General features: G+C 32.2%; 1 protein-coding gene across 1 annotated transcript in view; it reads left to right on the top strand.

The window, feature by feature from the left end:
• LOC106468057 (Down syndrome cell adhesion molecule-like protein Dscam2) overlaps positions 1–18942 on the top strand; it is a 121323-nt gene that overhangs the window by 73020 nt on the left and 29361 nt on the right. The window contains exons 11-17 of the mRNA XM_022397084.1: positions 8299–8446; positions 8971–9119; positions 13478–13606; positions 14168–14335; positions 15171–15241; positions 16024–16267; positions 16834–16980. Coding sequence (XP_022252792.1) covers positions 8299–8446; positions 8971–9119; positions 13478–13606; positions 14168–14335; positions 15171–15241; positions 16024–16267; positions 16834–16980 — 1056 coding nt within the window. The remainder of the gene's footprint in view (positions 1–8298; positions 8447–8970; positions 9120–13477; positions 13607–14167; positions 14336–15170; positions 15242–16023; positions 16268–16833; positions 16981–18942) is intronic.

The raw sequence follows: 18942 nt of genomic DNA, 5'->3' as shown, positions 1-18942 counted from the left end.
TATATATATATATATATATATATATTTGCTATCACATATACACCAAACAGATATATATATATATATGCATTTTATGAGAGAGAAAAAATAATTTCAGTTTTAAACCTATGTCATTTCTGAATAAAACTACTTTACTGTTATATCATCGAAGTTAACTTAAAAAAGGAATACATAAAAAATATTTAAAAAACATAGACACTAAATTAAAAAATCATCAAACATTTTTTTCAGTTTCACTGTCTAGGCCTTTCATTTTTAATTTGAGTAAATAGACTTACAAACTTAGAACAATATCAAGTCATACTTTTGTTGCTAAGCAACAAAACATAAAAGCCATTGTTGAAACACAACGTTACGAAAAGACACACTGGCATATACGTAGGATCATACGTACATGAAATAAGATCACATGTACCCCAAAAAGCAACACATCCTACCAACTTTGTCATAAAACATTGCTATGATTTTATTGATTTTTGTTTTTACTCTTGATTTAATTACGCAACAATGTCATTGCAAATTACTTTCAACTTTATACGCTCGTTTGCGATATCTGTAGAACTTAGCACACTTGTCTGTGATATCTGCAGGTAAGACGTACTGTACTGATATTATGAAATAATGCATTTATCAATATAACAGAAATAACAAGAACTAACCATTGAAACGTACTCATAATTATAAACGAGTTGTTTGTTTAAGTGCAAAGCTATACAATATTCTATCTTGGGGAGTTAAACCTCAAAGTTTAAAGCTTACCGCTGAGATACAGGGGGGAAATTACATGTGAAAACTGTCGTTTTAGAATAACATTTATTATAATTCCCAATGGTTAAAATATTAAATTGGATCATTTTTATCGTAGGTGTTTACTCAAAAAGTACAGTGATCAATAATGTAAGTTTATTAGAATTTCTTGTTTTTATTTTTTGTTATCAACATTCATTTTCTTAATAATCTTTTTTCATAACTTCTATCTAAAACCGCTGAAAAGGTCAAATTATTCAAATACGAAAAACAGTAAAATGTTCTTACTAGGGTGTATTTCTTATTCAGTTTGTTTGTTATTACACAAAGGGCTATCGGTGCTCTGCTCAGCACGGGTATCGAAACCCAGTTTCAAGCTGTGTAAGTCCGCATAGATACCGCTGTGCCACTGGGGGCTTCTTATTCAGTAAGACATGTTTATTTTAAAACGTTTCGTTAAATTATTCTAAAACATTTCAGCTAAACTCGATTTGAATATTTTAACAGCTTTTTCTAAGATTTAATTTTTAATGCAATTTATTCTTTACGGCTGTTAGATTGAAGTTTCCATAATTTGATAGGAAAAGGTTAAAAAAGGCAAATGAATAATAGGTTTCAAAATTCTAAGATCTTAGAAGCTTTTTTTAAATCTCATAAAATTACAACATTTTGCAATTTTTTTAGAAGAATTTGTATTTTGAATATTTTAATTTACATTAAACTACAATTGTTAAATAAACATTCTTTTTTTTTAAACTCTGAAGAACAGGGATGTCACCAGTGGTCTAGCATACGGTGAAGAACCGAATGAATAATCTTGCTATTTTAGATATAGTAAAAACATTCATATGATTATAAACATTTTATAATTTCCATTTATTAACTGGATTTTAATCGTTTAATTACACCTTTGTAATGGTTTGTTTGTTTTAGCACAAAACCACGTAATAGGCAATCTGCACTTTGTCCACCATGGGTTTTTAGCGTTGTAAGACCGTAAACTTACCTACCACAGGCCTACCAAGAGATACGTTGCGATAGTTGAAGTTAAAAGAAAGAAGATTAAACTGGTTTATTTGGGTATCGCGTATTGCTGCACAAGGGCAACCTGCGCCAGACTTAATTAATTTTAAACAGATAGATTAGAGGGAGACAGCTATTCAACAGCACCCGCCACCAACCGTTTGATTACTCTTGGAATGGTGAAAGTTGCCCATTACTCTTATAACGCACCCACTGCCCAAAAATCAAGCGTAGGTCTCACAGTCCGGCTAGCCAAACATAAGCCACACTCGGCTCCAGAAGATCAAAGAAATGGATGCTATTGAAGAAAACAGAAAAATATATATAAAATTGTAATAAAAGCAAATTACTGATCTCTGCACTGTTAAGTAAACAATTATTGAATTAAAAAACAAAAATCTATTTGTAGTTTTTTATTTTTAAAACTGGAGGACATTTGAGCTTCTGCACGTCTATTTAAGCTTTAGCAGCTAATTACTTAAATATTGGAATTTTGTATATGTGTTCATTAGCATCTGAAGCCGTGTCTTTTCCATTTTATACTTTTCTTGAAATATGTGTCCTCTTCGTTTGCAGTTTCGGTTTCAAACCGCTGCGTTATTGGCTTAATGTTCTTATCCATATAATATTTACATGACTTGCATAGACTGCTCATAGGAAGGTTAGGGAACGATTTTCACTCCAGTTTTCGTGGATTTTATTTAAATATAGGTTTTAAAGTCAAAGGAGTACAAGGATTCATCACTTTAAAATGATGAATAAATTTAAAGCCAAATGGTATGATTTATGTATTGTTGATGCTCAAAACAATGAATTATACTGAAGCTTCTTTAAAAAAACAAACAGAAAATACAAACACCTGTTATTATTTTATTGTTTGAACTTTTTAATCTTCTATATTAGATGTAGAGACATTTGTTGAATACCTCGGTATGTTAACTTAAATATTATAAACTGATTATCAGTGTACAAATAATATGAAATTAACATTAATTATTCATTCAACTGTAAAAGAAACAAACAATGGGGATAAGAACTTATAAATCATCAGACTTACCCTTGATTTAGAAAAGTTTGTTCCATAAATTTGGGATGAACACATATTGGAGAAGTTGATTTTATCCTGTGGATATTTGTCTTCTCTTCAATTTAGGTTCGTCAAACATAAAGTAAAAAGTAGGTCAAATATTCTCAGAACAACCCTTACTTATATATGTATATGCTATTATTTATATATAAATCACATGACTTTAAAAAGGGACTTTCGTAAATAAAATCTTTCTTGAGTTTCACCTAGTTATTTATCTCACTCTAAACGAATTTTGTTGTTATTTTAGCGCAGATCTAACAATGGACTATTTGCAATCTGTGCATCGCAGGGAAATGTCTGTAAACTTACTGCTGACCCATCAGAGGATATTATCAAAACCTTACTACCTGCGAAATTAGGTATCATGCAATTTATACACGAATGTTAGAAATGAAAATAAGCACATCATGTTTATCGTTAGACATTCCTCCTATATAAGTATCCTTCAAAAGAAAAGCCAAAAGTTGGATTAAAAGAAATAAAACACAAAATATTTCGTCACAACTATCGCGGCGCCATCTGAGAAAAACATAATAATACAATCCTATAAGTTCGCGGCTTTGGAACTAGCAAGAACAGACTTGGTACCAAAGGTGCTAAAACGCGCCAGGTAGTTCGGCCAGGCAAAATGGAGAATTAGGAGTAGTATTAAAATAACATAATATCGTGTGTAGCAGTTAGTAGTCTGCTAAGGTTTAGGACCATTTCGTAATTTCATAATATTTATGTCAAGGAGTGATCAAACGTGGTTGTAAGTTAGTCACTGAAAACAGACGTTTACATGCATGGTATTAGTTTTAAACGAAAAATAACTGTTTGGCACCGTCTCTGAGCGGGAATTACGTATCAACAGGAATATGTCAGTCGCACGTGTTCCATACAACGTATTACAGTGGTTACACTGTTAAAAGAAGCGTATACTCAAAGAGAAGTTGCTAACAACTTAATATTTCTAAGAATTCTGTCACAACATCACCGTGCATATTGTAATGCAACATGCCCAGAGAAGGAATTCAGTCAAAAACAACAAGAAACTTATTTGCACGTGATGAAAAAGTTTTTGAAAATCATGATCACATCCTAAACTGTGGATCAAGCCGGTATTTGGGCCAGAAACTGAAAAAACAAACAAAAAACACTTGTAACAAGGTCAGTTTTTATCCCTATTTCTTGGTAGACCGATAAAATCTAGAGGTGTTGAAACGAGAAAAACTACTTTCATAGCTTAAAGGGATATAAAGGTGCAAAAAGTCTCCACTACGGACTGATGAACAGCATAATGTGTAATCAGAAAATTATCTTTTATCGAGATTTCACGGCCCTGAAAAAACCTTCGGTTATAATTGAATCATTAAACTGAGTAGTTTTTGTTGTTGTTTTTTTTTCACAGGATGAGTATATATCTTCTTCCCCATCTTCAAATCGAATCATCATCATCTGTAAAACGTGATGTTATTTCTGTAGTACATCAATAATCTACTGTAATATTATCTGCGAAATATCAAGATGTTGAAGCACGTGGTTGCACAAATAAAGTAAATTACAAAAAACAACAACAAGGCAACTGATTTGTTTGAAGATTCTCGTTAAATAACTCCCCACAATTTAAGCATGTACCCTCCCCTTAAAAAAATGAGCATAAAATGTAAATTAGCTTTATTTGTATAACAGTCTAAGACAAAGGAAATCTAACACGTTTAGTGTGATTGGACAGATTAACATCCTACTTCAGGAACAAAGTGTCCCTAACTTCTACTCTCTTTGTTCATTTGATAAGTGTATTGTATAGTTATCGGTACTATTGAATGCCGAGCATCTCTTTTGTTAAGTTACTTTTTGATAGGGAATTGTCAAGAAACATTTTCTGAACGCTTGTAATGCAAAATAAACTCAAATCATGTTTTCACTGATCATGATAAACATATACACAAAGTCACAGTAGTCTTAACCTAGAAAGAACAGTTAAGTAAAAGTAAAGTCACAGTGAGTTCTAAGATATAACGCTGTTATGGGAAATTAATTTACTACTAGCCTTGCCCGATCCGTCAACACATGACGGGTTGAGTTTTGTAAACCCTATGCGGGGACCCCTCCTTCCTTCAGCGAGCTTTTTTCACCAAATTCCCCCTTCATCATAAAAGAAAAACAATCACACATTGAGAAAAGAAAAAAAAATGAAAGTACACTCTAAAAAAAAGCAATAAGAAGGGTGCAACTTAAATTAAAAATGACTCATAATATGAACGTTATACACCTTGACAAATGGTATATATATATATTATATTTTAATCAGTGGGAAAAAGAGTAATATCACACCAAAGTTCATGACTTTTATATGAATTTATGAAAATCAGATTAACTCTTATTCAAATTAATGTTTTTACCTTTTCATTTTATTCTCCACAATACAACTATATCATAAATACATTGAAATTTCACACGTCCCAGAACGTATATTTGTAATTACGTCATATAACCTAAAATTACGATTTAAACGCTGAAAGAAGATGAATCACCTAAAACCAATAAGCCTAAGTTTATGATAAAAATTCTGTCACAAAGTTTAAAACTAAAAAATTAATTTCAAGTAGTTTGTTTGTTTTTAATTAAGCATAAAGCTACACAATGGTATATCTATGCTCTGCCCACCGCGGTATAGAAACCTGGTTTCTAACGCAGACATACCGCTGTATCACTGGGGGCATTTTAAGTAATATCATTAGTTAAGACTAATGGTAATACGTTTGGGAGAAAGAAAGCAAAAAGGTGTTTAATCTTGTTAGGTATTACAACTTAACCCGGACGGGCCCCCAATTTATTCTGTTACTTATTACAATTTACCGCCGCTGAAGTTATATACTATTTTCGTAAATAAACTAACATCCGACGTGAATCCTCTGAAGTTAAATGGTTTGTAATATTCGAAATCTATAAACGTTCCTAATCAAATATCTGAAGTTCTCGAATAATAAGCGTTATAATAATCATAGTTATAGCTTCCGAAATTTATAGCATACCAACTATAGCAAACCAATAATATATATGTATATATATATATATACTGTCTTTTGTCGAGCGCTCTAACCACCTAGCCATGTCGGGCCAGATATAGGATTATCACAACAAAGGTACACTATTATTAATATTAACTTCCGATCAGAAAAAGCTACCTATTTAGGGAAAAACTAAAAAGTATCTCGATAATGAGTCTATCTAATTAAATATTGTTTTCCCAAGTTCTAACTTATAAAAATTAGAATGCATTGTTTGATCAGTTGAGTTTGATCAATAATACATTACGAGATTCGACTAGCTTAGGAGATTTAGATTAGTCTTAAATCCGCATACTAAGCTAACAATACAAAACATTCTCTATAATAAAGTATAATAATAGAAAATTATAAGTCGATATATTCAACACTTTGACCAACATCGCTGATGAAATTAACAGCAAAGAAAGAAAAATTACTGTATACGTCACTTACCGAACACTCCAACACTAGTTGTTAGCTAGGAGAGCTAATCACTATTTGAAAACTTGGTATGTGGAAATAAATTAGAAATTAGACCTAAAATTAGATATGTGTGTTTATTCAAGTTCACAGCACCTTCTATCTAACTCCTATCCATATACTTACAAAATGACGACTACATACGCCAACCTTGTACGTATATTCTCAAACAAAGTATATAAGTTAAGAGCCCCAAAGCGAAGAGCTAATGCATATTTCATAATGTATTCATCTATGCTGTGTGTGTCATCATGCATGAGGATTTAGAGCAGCTGCTTCAAATTACTAAAGAAAATATATAGCTGTGCTGCTATTGTTTTTTAGAGCGACTACACCTTAAACTCATTCCAACAGGTGGTACTGATGTGGATGAAAGTCCCCATATAAACAATATAGTATGTTAAGCTTAAAAAATAGCGTTGACGGTGGATCAGGAATTTTCTTGTACAGGTTTTAATAACTCTGAAATTCATTAACATATGAACAAAGGTACGTATCATGCCTTTTTTTTTTCTCTAGTCCTTTAGTTGGTGACTAAGCTGAAAACAAATATCGAAACCAAAAACACAGAATTTATTTTGTGAAAAAGAACAGATCAGTAACAAACCGAGGTAAAAAAAATGTTCCTTTTCGTTAGAACAATATTTATACAAACTTGAAAATAGTGATTTAAGTAAAATTACAATATTCACAATAAAATATTTTTTTAAATTATTGTAGGGGAAATAGTTGAAATTACTTATTGGACATTTCATATCTTGTATAAGTAGATTAATGTAGTGATAGTTATACTTCCTTCCCTATATAAAACCTACTACTGTGTGGTTCTCTTTAGAACCATTGAAGATCCAGATAGTAGCATGGAAGGGTAGAGGATGGGAGCTATACTGTTGAAGATATTACAATATTAAGCCCAACCTCAATTATCATCTTGGTATTTATGTCCAAACATCATAATGGGGGCTGAAATGATAACTTCAAGACTGTCTCCCCCATTAATGCCATGTATTCTATCATTTCTTTCTTAATATTGTTTTTATTTTATTTATTTATGTTTTGTGAGGAACTACCTTCCAACACCTGACTGCAGACAGCGAAAGATGGGGGAAGTTGTGGGCTAGACCTCCCACGTCTGTTCCTTTTTTCTCTCTCTCTCTTCTTTTAAGCATGTGAGGCCGGCGAAGTTGAGGTTAAACTGGATAGAAGGTGTACCCCCAACGCAATCTGGGTCTTATTTCCGCCGGAACCTAAAAAAACCAGGGCACATTACATAATGATCCATCTTATGATTTGTGCTCCGGTGTTGTATGTTTATTTTGTGGTTGGGATTTTTCTTTTTTCTCTCTCTCTCTATAAAATTACATTTCATCTAAGGTTTGGATATGCTGTGCAAAATTCACGCTATTCTTCCTTTTGATGTAATCTGTTTTATCAATTTTTTGTAGCGTTCTTAAATAACACAGGCCTGCGAATTTAAAGTTCATAAAAGTTAATTTGGCTTTATTAACGGAGTTTCCATAATTCAGCTACGCAGATTTCGAAAATAATATTAATTTTTTTCTGTTACATAAGGTTAGAAATCGGGAAGAAAAAATATCTTACTTAGATCAAATTACTATTTCGTTTACCACAATGAAAATTTTTATTATTATGTTTGTTAACAAAAATATAAACAAACCGAAGAAATGTGCATCCTCATTCATCCGTATTTGTTTTTGTTTTTTGTGATTTCTACGTGTTGTAGTCTTTCTTTTGCTATGCTGCGTTATGACGTTTTCTGAAAAATATGTACGTGATGGAGAAAAGTGGATATCATTTTCGGATTCAGCGTACAGGAATTACTGTAGAACATATAAAAATGTTAAGGCAATAAATTCAGGCCTGTGTAATTATGTATATATATATTAATTCTTGTATTTCTGGTAGTTGCTCCACAATTTCATACCAAATTCCGGACCCAGATGGCACAGAAAGGAGAAACTGTTACTATAAATTGTCAGGTGACTGGTGATCTGCCCATATCTGTTGTATGGCTACGTGATCAACGAGCTTTGGACGTGGATCTGGAATCAAGGTTAGAATAGTATTTAAACTATCTATTAAATGCCTTTTGCCAAAATCCTCATTTGGACATTAGCTAATATAAAGTGTTCATCAAGTGATATAAACTTTAAGGCATGCTCTTCAGTGTGATGCAGCCGAAAAGAACGCTTATTAGTTTTTACCAATGTTAGGGCCAGAGTTTAAACCTATACTTAAATTACTTATCATGAAAAACATCTGCTTGCTTGTATTTAATGAACCTTAATAATTTCACAATGTTATCCTGTAAATGTATAGAACGTCCATAGTATAGAACTTACTTGCAAATTTACATTGTAATAATTTATATACAGCAAATTGTAATACAAAATGCCACAATAAAAGACGACAGAACACGGAGGGATTTGGAAAATAAATAGCTCTCCCTGTATTTCAAGTACCAGAAAAATGCCGCCAAACTAACGAAAACTGTTCCGTGCAAGATCAATAAAATGTATATAGCTTGTATTGGCTGTTGATATCTCTCTTCACTCTTGTGTTCTATTTCATACAAAGAATCGAAGAAAAAGAAATTGTGAAAACACGAGGAATGGAATCTCAGCTACAGATAACGTCAACGTCCCGAATCGATTCCTCCTTGTATACGTGTAGAGCGTCTAACAGTTATGGATCAGATGAGACTAACGTACAGTTAATTGTTCAGGGTAAGTAAAACTCGGATTACGAACAGTAGATTTGATAAATTACTACATTTAGGTTCTAAATACCTTTGAATGTCAGAGGTTGGAAACATGATGTATTATTCAAGAGTAATATACACTTAAGCCAATGTCGAATAAAGTTTCATGAAGCTTATATAATCATGATATAAAAGCAAATAATTTAAAACTTTCTCCTAGTGGGAAATGCTATTTTTCAGTATAATGAAAATATTTTGTTTTCTTTTAATTTATTAGGCTTAGCGTTTATTACCGATAAAATCTAGCTAGCTATCTTTATATATACATCTATATATCTGAATACTTTATACAATAGTTAAGTTAATTATCAGGTAAAATTTAAGGCTTTATTCTGCTTGATTATATTTAAAGAAACTTAACCCTCACATAGTTGTCTCCTGGTGGGACAGCGGTAAGTTTGCGGACTTACAATGCTAAAATCCGGGGTCTGATTCTCCACGGTGGACACAGCAGATAGCCCAATGAGCTTTGCTCTAAAAATAAAACAAACACATAAAAGCTTTACATTGTTATCGTGTAAATGTACAGAACATATCTTGCAATGAAAAGTAAAGTAACAGTTCACTCAGTTTTTTCTGAGGAACGTGTTATGTGTAAAGGAACCCTTCAAAATTTACCGATAAATGTAGTTAAAGCTGTAGTAGAAAATAGGTTTGATTGTATTAGATACGGTGACTCACCTGCGTCGTAATTTTCTTGGTTTTGGAAATAGATCTTATTACCAAATAATATATATCTTTAGTTGCTGAAGTCCCCGACAACTCAGTGGTAAGTCTAAGGGCTTACACAGCCCCAAGTGACACAATGGTAAGTCTGATGACTAATAACGGGTTTTGATAACAGTGGTGTGCATAGCACAGATAGTCCGTTGTGTAGCTTTTTGCTTAACTACAGACAAACCACAAATTAGGACTTACAATGTTAAAAATCGGAATTCGATACTCGCAGTGGGCACAGCACAGATAGCCCATTTGTAGCTTTATACTTAACCATAAACAAACCAAAAATTAACGCTTACAATGCTAAGAATCGGGCCTTGATACTCGCAGTGGGCTCAGCATAAGTAACTCATTATGTAGCTTTGTGACCAATAACAACAAAACATCAAACAAACAAACCAACAAAAAACAGTTGGTGGAAGTGAAACTGAGAGCTCTAAAGATATTAATAACATTACAACAAACATTAAAACTTGCAACAATAGAATTTTTATTTTTCAAATTTACCAAAATTATTAGCAAAACCACTGAACGAATTTAATGCTGAAATAACTTGACGAGTGAACTGTAAATCTGTAAATAACTTGACGAGTGAACTGTAAATCTGTAAATAACTTGACGAGTGAACTGTAAATCTGTAAATAACTTGACGAGTGAACTGTAAATCTGTAAATAACTTGACGAGTGAACTGTAAATATGTAAATAACTTGACGAGTCAATCTCTCCACAAAAGAGAAAACTCAGGGGCTATTGCATAAATTCTGAAAACATTTCCGTTATTGAGAGTAAATCTCAATTACAAACATACGTGCGTGTATATAATAATCGACCGATCTCACGTTTTTTGTAGTGATTATAAAATTGTACCAGAGTAATTGCTAATCGAATAAAATAAATCATACATGAAGCTGTGTAGGAATTAAAGACTTGTACAATACCGGTTAGGGTAATATTTGATAACATTCACGTTGCTCGTGCTTCTTTAGCTATTGCTAATTAAAAAGATGAAATTTTAGGTCTTATAAATTTTGACTTTGATAAACAAATTTTATTGAATTATCATCAATATTTCAGGATTTATTTTTGTAGCCCCCTCCCCCACACACTGTGGGTCAGCGATAAATTTCCGGACTTACAATTCCGAAATCCGAGACTCAGTTGCCCGCGGTGGACAGAGCGCAGATAACCCACTGTGTAACTTATCTCTAAGAAAACACTACCAATATCTTTTAAACCTTGAATTCAATGGTTCAGTAAATCATACACTAAAGAACTACAGTTTCGCTTAATTTTATGTAACTTATAGTTTTTCTCTTACACAGTGGCACAGCGGTATGTCTGCGTACTTTCAACGCTACAAACCGGGTTTCGATACCCGTGGTGGGCATAGCCCATTGTGCAGCTTTGAGTTTAACTTTAAACAAATAAACAATCTTACGAGTAAATTTATTTTTGAGCGAGGAGTGCGCCAAGATGACGCTCTGAGACTTCTTTCTTTAACAAAAGAGCATTTTCTGAATATATTTACTCCAAATTTGCTATAAAATCTTCCTTTCCCCCCAGTTATAACCAACTTTCTATCACAACTTATGCTATTATATTAGTGTTATCATTAGCCAAGACACAGAATTTTTATATAATTAACGTGAAACCACTGTTCTCTTTTTTGGGGCATGAATAGATTGTGTAGATTGAGTTTTAATTGAAATACTGTTAGTATCCTATGGTTATTTGTTGTTAGTCCTAGAGATATTTATCGGTAATTATTCGTGGGACAGAAAAAATTGGATTGACTTAAGGAAAGGGCCGAGCGTCGGCTTGTGGATAGCGTGCTCGGACTTTGGATGCGAGGGTTCATGATTCGAGTTCCGTTTCTGGAAAAAAAGTGCTTCTCAGCCTGGGGCAGTGAATGCGCTAAAGGAATGACAGTCAAGCCCACTATTCGATCAGATAAGAGCATAGAGCAATAATTGATTGTGGGTATTGTTGACTAGCTGTCTTCTCTCTAATCTATCAGTTTAAAATTTGGAACATCTAGTGCTTTGTATAGCTTTGCATATTCTTGCCAAATGGATTCAACCACGTTCTTACCTTTTTATTCGTGGTAGATTATCAGAACTTAATCAAACTAAGCTAGTTTAATTGGCATAAACTAAAGGTTTTAAGTTAAGTATTTACGAGTTATGATGGTAACATTTGTATGAAAAAGTGATTGAAGACTAGTCACCTTTCTTTGCTATTTGATGAGAGTGGTCTTAATTTAATTTCAATTGACAATAAGGTCACACTTTCCGAGTAACTTACCTGCAATAATTAATTCCAAAGCTTCCGTTATTTGTTAATTATGTACTTGCCGATGATATTATACGCTATAAGTTTAAAAAGTCATGGCACATTATTAGATATGTTTCTTATTAGTACACTAGATATCGATATTAGACGTCAATAACTATTTCACAGATTCACTCCCTTTTGAACCAATTTAAAAAAAAATTCGCGTTGAATGAATCATGCGACAAGCCAATTTTTTTTATAAGTTTCAGTCACTAATTAGTCACGTTAATCAAGTAGTTTATTATATTCTGAAATGGAAAGACAGTTTTATTTTCTGCTAAAGAGTTTTTATTTCTTTGATTCCATTTCTTATAATCAAATAACAGCGGTTGTTAAATGTGTTTTCCATCTTTGATTTCTGATAAAGGACTTAGGCTTAAGTAGCCACGATGTTTATATTTGTTAAAGAAATTGGCAGTGCTCTTTGTTACCTTAAACTTTCTATTACAGCCGTTTATTTATTTTTTACTTGCACAGTGGAACTCTTATCTAATTATTCCCACAGAACCTCAAATTATCTATCTTTTATTAACAAGTTTTACACCTCGTTAGTTAAAAACAAGATGTATATAGTCAGTGGAAACTATTCCATGATGCTTTACCTTCTCCAATTTAGCTTAATAAAAGGCTTAGCAAAAACGGACCACACCTGATGTAATAATGGCACTGGACCTCTCGTACATATTTCTCTAAATTGTTCAGGAAATGACAATAAGATGTGCGTTTAAAATATGCACGTTTGCTTTAGTATATAACTAAATTTTTATTTATCGTATTTGTTTTATTATGCTGTAGTCATATTTTTTATTAGCTAAAAGTATTTGTAAAAAGATTAAAATAAAATAACAGCCAAAATTATATCTCTGGAATTGAATCGTAGTTTCTTTATGTCAGATTAGGTGCTTGTGTTTTGAATGAACATTTCAGTTATTTACAAGTTATTTATCTGACCTAGTTTTATGATATTTCTTTTCCCGAAAGCTATGGATCGAAATTACAAGTGAGGTTATATTTAAGTTAACTTGCTAATTCTGATTTTACTTTTTTTATCTTTGTATGTTTTCTATTTAGTAAATATATTACCACATTTAAGCTATTTGTTTAACATTTCAGTGACTGAGATTATTTTCATAGTAAGTGTAAATATTCTATTGCAGGTTTAAATAATGTATCAATTCTTGTATTGCTTTGGATTGAGGAATAAGATATCTATCTGTATGCGTTCCTTTGTTTATTTATCATTGTCTGCCTTTATCTACCTCTTGCAGAACCACCTGATCCCCCTCAAGAAATAAAACTGCTTAAATCTGGTAGTCGAAACGTGGTGATCACTTGGAGCTCACCTTTCAGTGGAAATAGCGTAATCCTTAACTACACCGTACAGTGGAGATCCAAAAGTACGAAGGGTTTCCCATTTTTGTATTTTTGCTGTTGAATGCTGGATTGTGAAATAGTGACCTTATAACTTGTCTGAATTTTTTTGACACCTCTAATACGTTTTAAATATTGGTTGTTTAGTTAAAATCTACGATAAGAGAAGCGAACATATCAAGATGAAGGGCTTACAAATTATAAAAATATACTGTTTTTGAGCTCAATCAAACCTGATTTACCTAGAAAATATATAGTCCTTAACTTATAGAACTTCCAATTAATTTGTTAAAATAACTTTAAAATACTAGTAGTAAAATATTGCTTTTAGTGTCCAAGGCTATAAAGAAAACTAATGCAAATGTTTAATTCAACTCAAAATTAATACGGATGAACTTTCAAATTTTAAATATGTTATATTATTATAATTTTTTTCCAGTTGTTTTTCGTTTTACCAACAAATGTAATAACTTGTGGAAAAAAAAGAGTAAAAACTGAAGCAAATGAAAAACAAACCAAGTTTTATTTTAGAAATATCATAATATTATATATATAAAAAAAAAACTAATTTATAGTTCTGTCACTAGGTGTCTCTCCTGCAATATGGAGAGTTCGCACAGTTCCAGCAAACGAAACATCATTCATTATTCACAATTTAAAACCAGCTCAGACGTATGAAGTCCGTATGTTGGCAGGAAATATAATGGGTATAAGTCACCCAGGAAACACGTTTACTTTTTCAACTGAAGAGGAAAGTAAGTGAATTACTTAATAAATTCTAATATAGATCTGAAATATACATCAGTATAGCCATTAAACGTATTAATAAGAATTTTTGTTAAACCGTTTCTTTTTCAAAAACATATCACATCTACATACAAATGAAATTTTTTACATTGAACCAGACAACTGACGATGTGATAAACTGCTCAAAACAGGAACTGAAAACACTTTTTATCTGTTTCAGTTTTGTCGATTAAATATTTCACATGTATGATAATAATTTAAAATGAAAACAGAGCGCCGTTTCTGCTAGTATTATAACTCGACAATAAAATAAATAGCAATTTTATAGCAGCTAAACGCTTTTAACATAGTTGAATTACTTGAATTACTTATACACTGTTATTGATAATACACCTTATCCCATGACAAGCATTACAATGGCTTTACTGTATTGTCCAATCTTAGAAATTTTACTGGTGAGGTAGACATTGAAACAACCATTTAAAAAGGCGACATAGCTGCTTCATTAATATAAACACACACGCATATATACATACACTTACATTATGCACACTAAAATATAAAGTTATTTTATTTTGTATGTCATATAAAAAACGTATTCTCTAATTCAAGATTTGAGATTCTAAAGTTATGGACGTATCTGGAATCTAATGAATTATCATATTTTCTTTGTAAAAATAAAGGAATATTATACTGATTAATCCTGGGAAGTAATATGAACAACGTTCTTCCATATTTATTTGAAATTGAATTCACTTAACCTACTTTCAATTGCAGGATCTATTTAGGGCTTCGAAATAGTTTTGTCACATTAAGTTTTTAGTTTTTCTTTGTATGTCTTAGTACCCGAAAGCCCCCCTGATGGTATTAGAGTGGAAGCCTTTAAACCGCAGTCCTTACATGTGTCTTGGAAGGTAAGTAAAGTAAGAAAACAAACAGTAAAAAAAGGCATTCACCGAAACCTTAAAGCCTGATCTTTTTATTAATACTTTATTAAACACTGTAATTGAACATTTCTAAGTAGTATTTGTTGATTATGATTGTTTGATGTTAAGCAAACATTCACCAACTCCTGGTATGGACCGATGAAGCTCTATCGAATTTCAAGAAAAATCAGGGAATGAAATATATATTTAAGCTAGGACGAACATTTGGATACGAAAAGAAAGTTCTGGAATAGTACTTGCTTGAGAAATAAGTTTGTTTCATTATTAGCCCTTAAAGTAGCTGTTTTTAACAATTACTTTTTCTTCGTATACACACAAGACTGTTTTATCCAAAATAAATTGTCCTATATTGTATTAAAAATACACTTGTCTGGTTAATGTTCAGTAATTTAGTGTAAAGTTAATTTTAGATCTAACTGAATAGTGTTACATTTAAGTTAGACTATTAAGTTGTTAATAATGTTACATTTAAGTTAAACTGTTAAGTTTGTACCTAATATTTTTGAAACATAAGAAAGATAATTTGACCGTTTTACTCGTGAGTTTTAAAGGCGATTTGTTTTAATGTAAGTAATTCTGTTTTCTTATGCTTGTAGATTAGCTCTCTCTCATCGGATGTGTAAGTAATTCTGTTTTCTTATGCTTGTAGCTTAGCTCTCTCTCATCGGATGTGTAAGTAATTCTGTTTTCTTATGCTTGTAGCTTAGCTCTCTCTCATCGGATGTTTATTTGAATTATTTTCTTCGTAGCCTCTAGCAGAAGAGTTGAGTAATGGAGTTATCCAGGGCTATTACATAGGGTATAAAATAACCAACAGCACAGACTCTTTCCAATACAAAACTGTGAAAAACGAATCTTTAGGCAGGTCTCGAGTGGAATGTGAACTCTACGGGCTGAAAAAATATACTTCTTACACTGTCGTCGTTCAGGCTTTTAACAGGAAAGGTGCAGGGCCACGCTCTGACCCCGTGATCGGTAGAACTAGAGAAGATGGTAATAGACACGTTCCTTTTGTTTCTTATACACTCAAATCTTAAATAGTTGATGTCTTTTATGATGAAAGTAATATACAAATTAAGGTAATTCTTAAAGCTCTGTAAGACAAAGAACTAATCTTGAATTTTTCCTCATTAAGATGACAACGTGGTGCTTCAACACTTTGACAGAATTAATACCAATAAACGTCATTTGCTGTTAGCCTTCAAAATATTCAATCTTGAGATTTCTCTGACTGATTTTTTTTATTTAATTGAATGATCTGTTATTAAGTTAACATAGGCTTCATTTGCTGAACTATTGTATTTACAATGTCATTCAGAAATTTAAAAATGTGACTAGGCTACTCCGATTGTTGTAATATTTGGAATATTTTCTTTCAACAAATTATCGTTTTTTACCTGAATTTCAGTTAAAACAAAAAAATTAGGCTTTATAACGGTAAATCATAATTTCAAATGGATTTTAGAGCTCTTTGTACTTCTAATATTAAATGTTAGTTTAAGCTATCGTATTTACATTTCACAAATTCTCATTTCGTTAATAAAAAAACAATTTTTTAGTCCCCAGTTTTCCACCTAAGCAACCTAATTGCACACCATTGACCTCACAGAGCATCAAAGTCACGTGGCTGTCACCTCCCCCTGAATCACTCAACGGTGTTTTAAAAGGGTACAAAGTAAAGTTTGGACGAAGCAACGAATTTAACGGTAAGTTACAAGTGTTTTATGTACAAACTTTGTGCAAAAACTTACAGTGTAGTTGAACAGATGGAAAAGTATGAGGTGATCAAGGCCTAACTTTAACACCAACCTGATATTCATGTACACAGGGTTTTGATTCTTTCTTTTCAGTGCTCTGAGGCTTAAATTTTTCAGAACTTTGGTTGAATCTTAGAGAAGGGTGACTCTCATAGCAACAACAAAAATGAAAAATCCAAAACTTGCAATTCTTTAGCTTTGTATGTATATTATGCAGTCTAAATCTCAATAGAATCGAAGACCAAATGCTAAAGCACCCACATCTCAGTATCTAAGAAACGTTTCTACTGTTAAAACATTAATAATTTTATTTTTACTGATACTAAAGAGTTCTCTGGAAAAATAGAAACAAGGATTTCTCTTTTCATCCTTAAAACTGCTTTAAATGAAATAAAACTGTGTTTGTTTGTTTTAAAGTTAAGCACAAAGCTACACAATGGGCTATCTGTGCTCTGCCCACCACGGGTATTGAAACCCGGTTTCTAGCGTTGTAAGTCCGCAGACATGCTGCAGTGCCACTGGAGGGCAACTGTGTTTTACATTTAAAACTGTTGTTATGCTGAAATTAAAATTAAAAGATCTGTCTTTATTCCGAGTTTTTGTCTTATAGAAATGTTAAAATTACTAAAGACTGCATCACTTATGACTGGATAACGATCTTATGATGCATTTATCATCATAGTTTTGTTAAAGTAGACTGATAGAATCATGGTTTAAGTTTCATTTGTGAAGAGTAGTTTCATAAAACGTATGATCTTTTCATAATACTACATCGGGCACAAAAAAAGGTTCCATTGTCTCAGGTTACAGAATAAAATTTAAAAATCGTAGCCCATGTGTTACCAAAATATCCAACGACGTGGGTACAGATTGAACTCAATTTTTCGGGTTCGAATCTCCCTGTTCCACCAAACAGGTTCGCCCTTTCAGCCGTGGGGGCGTTATAATGTGACGGTCAATCCCACTATTCGTTGATAAAAGAGTAGCCTAAGAGTTGGCGGTGGGTGATGACGACTAGATGCTTTCCCTCTAGTCTTTCACTGCTAAATTAGAGACGGCTAGCGTAGATATTCCTCGTGTAGCTTTGCGCGAAATTCATAACAAACCAAACTCAATTTTTATTTTTGTCACCCAAGTACATTTTACAGGTTGTAAGTGAATTATAATTCTTATCAAACTATTTTTTATATAAATAAATGATGCACTTATGCCATGAAACTACATAAATTTGGGATCCAGGGCATTAATAATGATTTCATTTTCAATTTTGTTCGAGCTAAGGTGTATTTCACGGAATTAAGGTCATTTGAATTGTGGTTTTGTTCGGCAATTTACAGAATAAGCCGTCATATATATTGTACATGGTTCTGGCATTCTTTATATTGAGGGTGAAAAGTATCTTACCATTATGCATTAAACGTCTGAGCTTATTAGTAATTTTATTTTATTGATCATCTTATGGTTTCACCATCCAAATATTTATAAAGTCGTGCAAAATCTTTAATTTTTATTTTAACTGTAACGAAATATGAGTTACATATCAGTATAAAGATGCAAGGTCTAGCAGAATAATAGTTATTTTACGAGTTCCCTTTCCTTTTCTCACAGAGCCCCATATGAAAGAAGTGACCATCGGTAGCAACAAAATATATAATGGTTATTTTACGAGTGCCGATTTCTTTTTCTTTCAGAGCCCCATATGAAAAAAGCGATCATTGATAGCAACAAAATATATAATGGTTATTTTACGAGTGCCGATTTCTTTTTCTTTCAGAGCCTCATATGAAAAAAATTGACCATCGGTAGCAACAAAATATATATAATAGTTATTTCACGAGTGTCGATTTCTTTTTCTTTCAGAGCCCCATATGAAAAAAATTGACCATCGGTAGCAACAAAATATATATAATA

Source organism: Limulus polyphemus, unplaced genomic scaffold (genome assembly GCF_000517525.1).
Source record: "Limulus polyphemus unplaced genomic scaffold, Limulus_polyphemus-2.1.2 Scaffold85, whole genome shotgun sequence".
Taxonomy (NCBI): Eukaryota; Metazoa; Arthropoda; class Merostomata; order Xiphosura; family Limulidae; genus Limulus; species Limulus polyphemus.
The sequence above is the reverse complement of the archived record's forward strand: the minus strand, read 5'-3'. Positions and strand labels throughout refer to the sequence as shown.